Raw genomic sequence first — 11,299 nt, 5'->3', positions numbered from 1 at the left:
TAGGGTGATGACGGAGCTGGATCTCAAAACTGGCGACTATAGGATACCTTCACCCCTCCTATAATCTAATCTGCGGTTCCTTGGGTTTTGAAAAAATGCATCTGAAGCTTATTAAAAATATATTTATTCATTTTCAGGCAGTTTCCAGATATATTTGCGTTATTTACAAAACCAGAGTCTATATTCAAGAAATGGTGTTTTAACTTATAGGTACAAAGTTGAAAATTTATTCTCAAAAGTTATATAGTTTGTGACACACACCTTTGGAAGGAGTGCTATTTTGTACTTGTTTCAAATAGATGTATTCCAAAAATATCTTTTTATTCAGGCAAGAGCGGCATTTGTTTCAAAAATAATCGTATCGTGAGTTTTTATAAGGAACAATATGAATAGCTTTTAATTTTGGAATACATTGTTACAATGAATGAGAAATTATCATTAGAAATATATAATCAAACCCCTAGCCACATCAGATATAATTCAAATAAAATATATTTCAATAAAATACGATAGCTGATAGTGACAAGAAAAGTGACTGGATACGAGAGAGAATGTACAGTTTTTTTACAAAGAATAGTTATTTTTTTATAAATCAAAAAGTGACTACTTAAATATATAAATGATGTATTATACAAAATGAATGTTGAATAATTGGAGGACCTCTCATCAAATATTTGAATTCTGTGAGGAACACATTCAAACTCCTCATCACCCTGATGCGCTCAGTTCATTTTCAGCCTATGTTCGTGATTTTGGATTTTCGACGTTTCGGAACACACGCGAGGCCTAGATAGTATGCTGGACTTTTTTTTCATCTCCACCAAGAGAGTATCAAACCAATGTGGACAGTTCATGGGGCGAATTGGTGGTGGCAACACTGCTAAGATCCATGGTTACATTTGGCATGCCTGGACTGACACTTCCGCTAGCTTCTCTTAGGTGAGAATGTTTGGAAAGGTTCAAATTTTCAGCAGTTGGAGGGGTTGTCGTAGATGGTCTTATAAATATTGCACCATTTCCATGTACACTTGGCGACAAGTGCAGACTGTGGTTGTAATTGCTTATGTGGGACTGATTAAGTTGGTTTAGCTGGGTCGTACTCGATGGAGATGTTATGTTGTGGAAAGAATTGTGTTGGGCTAGTTGTTCATGGTGTTGAGTAACCTGGAACGAATTTTCAAATGAATATCTGTGTACTTATGACCTCCGAAAAACAGACCGGATTTGATTTTTAATCTAATTTATTATTTTGAAGGCAGAAGATGTGTTGCAGTCATCATATCACGCGAGTCGAACCATTTTGCAGAAGTCACGTTACCGGTTACATACATTTTATTTAGTAGGTAATCTTATTATTGAGAACAGAAAATGCTTTAAATTCACTAATTTGTTGAGTAATCCTTACCTGTTGCAGAGCTAGTTCTTTCACAGCGTTAGTTTTTTCTCTTTGCCAAATAAATACATTGTGAACCATGGCACAACCGCAAAAAACAATTCCCAATCCAATGAAGACGCTGGTCACTATGGCAGGAGTGGAATGGAATTGAATGAAAGTGTACAATATAATTCCTAGAAAAAATAAAAGTTTTTATTGATTGCATAATTTGAAATTAATTTTTGTCTACTTCACAACCTACTCAGTTTTTTTATACAAAATAGTTCTTCCTTTCATTATAATTTCAGGAAATAATACTGTTTTATATCTGTTTCACCTTTGAATGCTTTTTTATGTGATAACAATTCTTGTATATTAAGCTCGGAAATGACTGAATTTTTCCTCGAATAAAGATATTTACCTGTTAAAAATACTGGTATTGAAATGAAAAATCCTCCCACAGCACAAACTCTACTCAAGGATGACTTTTGAAGATATTTGTTTGTTCTGAAACAAATTTACGGATTCAAAATTACATTCATCAACACTTTAAAAAATCAGCCATTTTGTTTTAACATTCGTTATTTTTCAGGGATGCCTTAGTTCAGATTTTCTTGAAAAAGGATATAATATACATATTTTTCGATATTTTTCCCCAATTTCATTTTTTATTTTTTCTCTTGTTTGTATTTTTCTTAACACATATTTCATCTCTAATGATCCTGGGATTTTCTTTCCTATATTGGCGTTTTCATATAATTCCTTGTTTTTATTGTTACAGCAAATATTTATAAGTAATTTGAATATTTCAGCCATTTGATGTCTGATTCATTAATTCAAATGAAAATCTTTGTTCCTTTTGGTCTTGAATTTCATGTGGTTTCTGTTTCGAATTCTTGTTCTCACCAACTATTTTTCAGGTTTCGATATTGAAGAAGATCAAGACTATTATCTGTTTTCCGACGAAGCACTTTTATAGAAACACCATCCAGAAAAATATGTCGATTTAGCGTGTTCACGCTCTATTTCTTGGAGAAGTGGAAGTATTCCGGATTTATTGTATCTTATTTAGCTTTCACGTCCAGAATACTGAATGATGCTAAGGAATTATTCATTGGTAATTAATGAGACGTATACGAAAATTAATTATGGATTAATCGGCAGGTTATTTCCATTGGCTTACTAATTTCTGAAATAAGTAGGTATGGATGTGTGAAATACAAGTACATAGATATATTCATATTGCTTTGTTTATATTTTACTTGTCTTCTTGTTCCTACTTCCATTTAGAAATTGTCCATTTAATGAATAATTTTGTAGAATATTTCTGTTGCTGCGAACATCACAAGTCATATTTCGTAAATGCGTCATAACAATTCAAGGATTTCGACTAACAATACCTTGATTATTGCAGCACTGGCTGTCTTGATACTTATTATACTTATTTCTGGGAACATGCAATGCAATGTTCACAATAATATGTAACCGTTAATGACATGATAATTTTGGTGCTTCAGTATACCTCGAAAAAAGGGGGTCAAGAACAACATAAACTTTCGCAGGAATGTGTACATTCATAAATTTTCAAAGATTTGAAGTAAGATTATAAATGATTTGATACTACATTGCAATTCTAAGAAAATAAGATATATATATTCTTGTCTTCGAACAATTATGTTCGGAATGCTGACCAAGCTGGTATATTCCCGTATTTTATAATCTTTCACCAGTTTACGAAAATTTGCATATGGGTTCACCTTGTTATACACCTATAGCGAGTGAAGCTGCATGCCTGAAAATACCTCTTCTACTACGGGTGTTAGGTTACCTAACAGACCAATTTTTACCGTTACCTACAACACCTCGGATCCCTAATCAAGTCCAATTCGACCAGTTTTCATTATAACAGATAATTAGTGATTAGAAAGGTAGTAAACAAGTCTACGATTCATTAGGAGTTATTCCACTTAAGAGATGACATCGGATCACGTTCATTTCAACAAATGATTGTTTCGAGAATTGAATATACAGTGCGTCACTTTGAAACGGGGCACTTTGAAACGTACTCCGGAGTATGAATCAGGTTTTGAGTTAGCCTTTTATAAAATACGTGTTGCTTTTCTTACCTGTCATTTCCTCCATGTGGCCCTTTGACCAGTTTAACAGCGAATAAGAACTGAATAGCGCAAACGAGAAGGCAGCACAGATTTAGAGACAATGTCAACGCGCACAAAGCTAATGTAACTTCGTAAACCACAACATACTCCTCGGCAGTTATCACAGTCAATTGTTCAGCCCTCAACACCTCCCTTATGTCGTTCGCGGTCACTGGCGAAATTTTCAACAAAAATATCAAAGACAACAACGCGAGCAATAAACTGACTAAACACAATAACCCCAAACTTACTAACATTTCTTTGACACCAACTTCGCGACTTTTCGCGATAAACTTGTTCATCGAACCCCCGCGACTGCGCGTGCGCGATATGTTCAAGCCTCCATTCATAGTCTTCGTGTCCAGGGCAGGCGCAGATGCCATCCCGTTCCCGATGCTGTGGATCGAGTGCTTGGAGGTGTCCAGGTTGGTGGTGACGTGCAGCTGGGATGCGTTCAGGGGATACTGTTGGGACACGGACCTTGAGCTGTTCAAATTGGAAGACCGATACCTGTAGGCCGATGTATCCAGTCTTGATTCCAAGGCGTTATCTTGCCGGGGGCCTCGGTTTCCTACCCCCCCATTTGCGTTTAACATATGCTTTAACATTTCTGTTAGGACCGTTTAAGAACATTGGTGAAAGCGAAGCAGACTTGGGACGAAGCATTAAACCGACTAACTTTTCCTGGGACTCTTGCGGGGTGACTCCATGTTCATGTTGCAGATTCGTTCGTTTTTCAATTCGTTCTCATATTACGTTCGATTTAGAAACATCTGAAAGAAAAAAAGGTAATTTTTGAAAAGAATTGGACACATCTTTGGTTATAAAGTTTCTTATAGGACTATGCAAAAAACCGAATTTTGTGAATTGATATTATTTCCCTTGCACATAAATTGTTCCACCATAATATACCGTTTGTCTTGATTTTAAAATTAAAGAAGTATTATCGCAGATGGGGTGATTTGAAAACCTTTCAGACGTTTTTATATTTCAATTCAATGGGTGAAACAATGAATAGAATAGTTGCTTCAAAACTGTGTCGAATTCCTAAGTAAGCAAAATCTTCTTTCGGATTACCTTTCTCCTCATTTTAGGAGAAGAACAAATAAACGTCTCTCACGAAAAGGGGGAAAAGCAACTGCCATAAAATGCGTACCAGTTTTAACTTATCGAATTTCACGGCAGTCCATTTTTTGCTTCGTGCGTTAACACAATCTGAGAACCTTGAGGACATTTATTGGACATTGATCTCGACACCGATGGGGCTTCACCATTAATTTCTTGTCTGGATGTTTGTCGAAGCCAGTATCAGGCTCTCGGTATTTTCAGGCATTTAATGTTGGTAGATAAAAATTGAATGTGATCATAATTCGAATTGATAGTTCCTATTGATTTTCATTTGGAATTTGTAATTTAGTTGATAAAACGGACTCCGGAGCATTTCAAACTGAAGATAAGGATGCCTACCTTGTGGGAATAACGCAGATGCAGCTGCTCAAATATGGGCTTCGGAGGTATCTGATATAAAACATTAATTGTGTCGGATTTATCGCGGCTTTGTCGTCTTGGAAACGTTTTTCAGTACATAACAAAAATAAAAATAATTTTATTTTTCATACCTCTTCGTTAAGTTGTTTATTCGTTAATATTGAAATGGTCCATGCCGAAATATAGTGTGGAAAAGTAACGCGCAAAATTTATATCTTCGATATTTACTATTGTGTGGAAAAATGGAGGGTGCTCGAGTATTTTTTAATGGCAACCCGAAATTAAAACATTTCATCACTATAGAGTAGGGTTAAATTTGCTTTACGTGAAAAAAACTCAACTATCTCCCACCCCTCCTAGAAGGCGAATGACACGAAAAGTTGCGTATGTGATTTGAAATAAAAATTGACCTGATCCTTTTTTTTACCCTGTAAATGGGAAAAATGAATGAAAGCCCTTTCATATTAAAATTAAAATGAGGAATTTCTTCCCTAATGAAATAATGAACTAACGCTACGTATGAGGAATATCCTCTGGTCTCTTTCTTGCGTTTCGACACGTTATACCTACCTATAAATTACGTGCAACCAAATTTGGTTCGTCAATAATAATAGATCGTATTGTGTGGAATCCAAGGAGAGAATTATTGAGTTCTTATGAAATTGATTATAAACGTTCGTGAATTGATTTTGAAACTCTATAAGTGTTCACACATCTGCACCTCTTCACGGATTAACGGAAGTATTTTCTCATTAAATCGGAACTGCAAAACAACGCAGGGATTGTGTTACATAGTGCTAAAAATAATTGAGACATGGGTGTAGTTGCGAATTATTCCTTAGGACCATTTGAGTATATGATATGCGATCCTTGCAATCTGAGAGTTTGGGCAAATGGATACATCCTACCATCTTCAATTCATTCCAGTTCCGTTGGGGAATGAGTTTTGTTGCTCTGACGAGGTCAAATGAGACCGAAACTGTGGCAGCATCTAGTCTTTTTTATCTAGTTCGATTTAGATCGATGCATTCTTTGATCTTATCAGCGAGTTTTATTTACCGGGATTTAAAGCGACTATAATGTATTTGATTCACAATACGTATTTAAGTGATGTTTTGCGTCTTGGCAGACAAATTCCGATGTTATCGAAATGGTGACATGATCAATCAATAATAAAAAAGGGTTGCATTTCTGTTTATCAAATTGTTTTTCAATTATGTATTTTATGTTTACTTGTCCCTAGCAATATTCAGTTTTTCTTTATATTTTGCAATATTTTTTGGTGTATTTTATCGTAAGCAACCAGAAAAAGTGAAGAAATTCCACAAAAACTTTAAACATAATGGGTATATGCTGAGACTGTACGTGTCTACAGTTAGTACGCCAATGGAACTCTGTCACGGTTGTAAATAAGGCGCGAAAATTGAAATTACCTTGCATTTGCAGAAACTTTGGTTTATACTCAATCATATCCATATTTTTGTCAGTTGACGAGTGCCAATGGTTAGGTGCGATTCGAAGAAGCCGATGCTCGTCAGTATTGTTGCAAAGTCTATTTTACCTTTTGAACAAATTCTCGCAAAAATCATTGATCAAACATTATTTACTTCGAATTTTATTGGAAAGATCTGGGATTCAAGACAGATGATTATCATAGTAAGTGAAAAATTTCAAAGCAACTTGTCACCTAGATATTTACTGAATGGCTAACTGTATCATGATATATTTCCGTACACATAAAAATCACCAATTTGCCAATAGCAGTCGTGAATTTTTTTTATGCTTCGTTTTCCCAGTTCCAAACCTGCTTTTTCTGGAATTTTAAGTGTATGAGTAGTATAAATGCATAACATAGAGCTTTCGCATTCAACTAACCTAATACATAAAAATTTTATATTATTTCATAATTTCATTTTAATATAGTACATATGTGTGAGTTTGAAGCTCCACACGGAATTTTTGAATTTATTAGAGTCAATCTTCTGGAAATATAAAAAACAAATCGAATTGAAGACGTATCGAACTTGATAAAATAAATTTGCAATAATTTATTTGTTCTTCGAAAGTCAATTATTCAGAATTAAAGTTCATTCATGCGAAATCATCAGCAGAATATTTCGTCACAATGTGAAAATGACACAGTATTTCGTATCGAATTCTCGTATTTTTCAGTTGGTTTAAAAGAAATTCATAACAATTCTGTTTGGAGTAAAAAAAATCCGGTCGAAATGTTCATGAAATATCTTTTTGTAAAACAATATCGGTCAATCAAACTCGCCCATTTTCTGGAAAACATGGAAATTTACTGAATTAATTTAATTTAGTTGAATAAGATATTCCATAGCTTCCTGTAACAAGTAAGGTAGGGAAATTGAAAAAAAAAAAATGATTAAAAGTTTCATTAAGACGGTATATTACTTCTTAATTAAAACTCGAATTCCAATGCGTGGTAGCATGATAACTTTGAATAATCTTTCGAAGGAGTGGTTTCATACTGACATCAAGTATTATATGGCCTCTCCGTAGGAGAGAAGAGAACTCACCTAACTGTACGCGCATTTACCATCGTACCTCTGCAGTTACCTAGTACCAATTAGTACCACTGGGAGTCCAATACATTTATAATCAAGCGAAATGGAAGAAAACTTAATCATTACATTCACTCACAATAATAATTTCTTAATCATCGGGATAGAAACGGAAGAAGTGCAAAATTCATCCGCGACTTTATAAAGCATCCGAAGAATGTGAATGATACCAACTATCCTTAGAAAGTGACCTTCCTGTTATGTACCTGCCACTACTGGAAATGAACCTGGAGGCATTTACATAGAGGTGAACAGTTTCTCAAAGGTTTCATTATATTTACATCTCCCGAGAAGAATTCTGTTATCGATTATGAAATTTCTCAACGTGATTCTCCGAAGATTGTCGACTTTGCTTGTTGAATAACAGTTTTGAAAAGGGGTCAAAAATTATCAAGATCATGAATGCTTCATATTATATTTATCGCAATGTTATATTCCATATGCAATATTTTGCACTTCCACATTGCTTATTGAAATTTCAAAAACTGTCGAACTTCAGAATTGGTTCTCATAAAATTATCTCAATCTTGGAGTGCAGAAATGCGCACGAAGAAATGAAAACATCTTGAATTCGGAGTTTTCTTCAACCACCCTGTTTTGCTCAGTATGAAATTCCCACAGAATGATTCGATCCATTAAATTCATTTTTTCCTAAGGAATATATAGAACAACACGAATCACGAATTACTGTACTTGCTGGATCATCATTTGGGCTGTTTCATCCCTGTTTCCCCAGAGATGATAGAAACAGCGTAAAATTATCCAGCAAGTACTTATTCTCCATCATTAAGAATTTCACGTAAATGAATCAATTCGTTTTTTTTGTTCATATATGTTCCATAACCTGATTATTATTTTCAGAAAATGTGTTCATCAAGTGTACATGCACAGAGGAAGAGTGGTTTGATATACGTAAGCACCGTCTCAGTAGACAGCTTTGATGTGCCACTGATGCCTGCATGACAAATTGCCATTTTCGCTTATCTACCCTTGTATTTCCTAGCAGATGTCAGTCAATCAATGATAATAACAACATTAAGAATAATCATAAAAATTGCCATCATCTTAATTTCCCTACAATAATGGTTATTTTATTTCAGAAAGGTTTGCTTAACTGTTTTTAGCCTATTGAATAAAATGGAGTATAATTGAAGAAGGATCAGACATATTTTTCCCGATTAGATTATTATTCTAGCTGCATGTTGTAGCATGTTTTCTGTGTGATCTATTCTTTATCATAAAAATGTGTGTATTCAATAGTTTTTGAATACATCTTTTTATCAAGATTGCGCGAGGTGATACTGTGAATAGAGGATTTCAGAAAATTGTGCTCATACACACAATATAAAATTCCAATGTAACTTGATTTCTCGAGTGAATGATCATCTCCATGAAAGTAATGAAAATGATGTGTTGTTAATAAAGGTTTCAAGTGTCTTTGTATCAGAAGGTCCTTTTTCAGTTTTCATCATAACTAAGTGTGAACAGGAAAAATATACGTCAGACATCCTTGAATATTTTACTTGATGATGAGTCATCCATAAATTTAGGCTTTTCACAGAGGTGATATCAATAAAAATCAAACAGGTGACTAGAGGCAGGTGGTATTACCACACTTGATCTTCCTCATGCTGTTCTAACGATAGAACAGTTGGACTTTAGGTTCAGTAAATTATATTCCAGATAGTATTCGATGGATTGTATAGATTGTTCGCTATTTTATGCATATTTACAACTGACAATGACGACACGTTCTTTTTTTAGTTATCAATTACATATTGTTCACTTAATTTTTTTCGATTTTGCAGTTTTTTCTACTTATAGGTACTTGATTCCACATTCGATAAAATAATTAAATGTTACATTAAATGTAATATAACTTAATTCTGATTCCACATCAATTATGGAGTACGAAAAAGCTTCCCCAAACAAGATAAATAAAAATAATTATAAGTATAGAAAAGTAAAGGAAGATTGTATGAATCTGTTTTCGAAGCTGCACTCAAGAAATTCGAAAACATTTTGACCTTCTTCCTGTGTTTTCACATAGTTTTGCAGTTGAAACTTATTTTCGCAAACTAGTCCCAATACATATCTATCTTATTTAACACATTAATTTATAGCGATTGTAGGTTTAATTTACTCACTCATAAAAATAGGTATAACTCGTACATTTTTGGGTGGTACGTACACCTACACTCTGATATGGCACGGCAACACAAAAAACTATTTTAGGCGAGAGAAACCAGCGACTTAATATTGAAAAATGATTGGACGTTTCATCACTTGACACGCTCTAACTATTCCGCGGTTTTTGTGGTTTATAAAAAGAAAACATATAGGTATTAGCACAAGCCGGGTTCGGAATCCAATATGCACAAGAAACCTGACAGACGAAGAAGTCCAGTACGTAAAAAATTTACCTGGCTATCGAATAACCGCCGCGGTTTAACCTGCCCTTCGTTACCCTATGGCTTTTATTGTAAGGGGTGGAACACACCCCGAACGAACGACCCTCATAAAAAAACGTGGTTATTCATTCATTTCCTGAAATTCCATGTGTTTTTGCACCTGCTAATAGGTGTTGCTCGAAACCAACCGAATTTATTGGGTGCAAGAATAATCGGCCTTCGGATCCAGTCAAAATTATGCGGAAAAGATATTTATCGGCAAGATAAAGCCGCGGAGGCGTTCAACGACGTGCAGAATTGAATTTAAGGCACTACCAGGTCTTTTCTTCGGCATGACCTCGAGGTATCTGGGGTTAGCTGTGGAATTAGCTAATTGATAGAGAGAGGTATTCACGAGTTCGGCTAATTTATTCACCTCCTGCCAAATCAGCAAGGTTTCCACAGCTGACCAGACCGTCATTCATCAAATGTCCGAATTCTTATCGTTTCTACAAACTTCATTAGAGTCGAGAGATAATTATTCAAATGAGGAAACAGGTACAACAACCTGATCTAGAAATTTATAGCCAATACACGAATCCCTTGTAGATGTTCCGTACACGTATTAAATTCGTACAATTCGTGTATTTTCGATTAACAAGGCGAAAAATAACCGTTCTGGTCGTACTCAGTTAATTGAACAGGTAAATACCGATGTTGAAGCTGAAGTTTATTGAGTTCTAGGATTCACCATGTGTACGTGGCTTTATTTTCTATTCAATTCGAAAAAATACTTGCGTTTACCTTATCTGTCTGTTCCAGAATGACCATATGCGCTGATTCAGTGCTAGAAAAGTGTTATTTTTCGTTCGGACACTTCAAAAACACTAGAAAATGCGCGCACGCTACGCGCACTAGTCGTACTAGCACACAGATGGACTCACATCTTATATTTTTGTAACGGCAACTTCTCAGAAATAACCGACGGAATAACAGACATGCGGTAGAAGCGACGTACGAGGTTAAGGTTGTCAGACAGTGCTCCAAAGACTTGGCTGCCATCTACGTGCTTAACGGTGGTAACACCTGTAATTTGGGCGGGGAACTATTTTTCCACCATTCTTCAAAACGGTTACACCTTGCGAAGAATTTCGTATCTATCCGAAAAAAAAAGAACAGTAACGCGGAAAGTTGTGGCCATTATCATTTTTGTATAAGCATTGCATAAGGACATGTCCCTATACATAGGTATAATTATACAAAACCCAAATTTGACAGAGTTATTCTACAGGAAATTCGCAA

General features: G+C 35.0%; 1 protein-coding gene and 1 long non-coding RNA gene across 3 annotated transcripts; one reads left to right on the top strand and one right to left on the bottom strand.

The window, feature by feature from the left end:
* Positions 1 to 107: 107 nt before the first annotated feature.
* Positions 108 to 11,003, bottom strand: LOC123322215. 2 transcript variants are annotated; one of them, XM_044910092.1, is made up of 5 exons: positions 10,802 to 11,003; positions 3,502 to 4,304; positions 1,797 to 1,882; positions 1,406 to 1,569; positions 108 to 1,164 (listed from the first exon to the last, which is right to left on the bottom strand). In XM_044910092.1, exons 2-5 carry the CDS (start codon positions 4,137 to 4,139, stop codon positions 832 to 834), a joined length of 1,221 nt encoding a protein of 406 aa, XP_044766027.1. In that variant the 5' UTR covers positions 4,140 to 4,304; positions 10,802 to 11,003; the 3' UTR covers positions 108 to 831. The 2 variants fall into 2 exon arrangements, with proteins under 2 accessions (XP_044766027.1, XP_044766028.1); XM_044910093.1 differs by lacking the exon at positions 10,802 to 11,003 and adding an exon at positions 5,590 to 5,741.
* On the top strand, positions 1,070 to 1,554 carry LOC123322216. Its single transcript, XR_006539078.1, has 3 exons — positions 1,070 to 1,193; positions 1,256 to 1,339; positions 1,415 to 1,554. It is a non-coding gene; the product is annotated as an uncharacterized LOC123322216 (long non-coding RNA).
* Positions 11,004 to 11,299: the final 296 nt, after the last annotated feature.

This window comes from Coccinella septempunctata, chromosome X, assembly GCF_907165205.1.
Source record: "Coccinella septempunctata chromosome X, icCocSept1.1, whole genome shotgun sequence".
Lineage (NCBI taxonomy): Eukaryota > Metazoa > Arthropoda > Insecta > Coleoptera > Coccinellidae > Coccinella > Coccinella septempunctata.
The sequence above is the reverse complement of the archived record's forward strand: the minus strand, read 5'-3'. Positions and strand labels throughout refer to the sequence as shown.

Excerpts from the sequence above, each read along its gene's own strand:
- LOC123322215 (XM_044910092.1), bottom strand. The coding sequence starts at position 4,139 with ATGTTAAAGCATATGTTAAACGCAAATGGGGGGGTAGGAAACCGAGGC. Across the intron at positions 1,570-1,796 it reads AATACCAGTATTTTTAACAG|GAATTATATTGTACACTTTC; the intron begins GTAAATATCTTT and ends TATTTTTTCTAG. Across the intron at positions 1,165-1,405 it reads AAGAACTAGCTCTGCAACAG|GTTACTCAACACCATGAACA; the intron begins GTAAGGATTACT and ends AATTCGTTCCAG.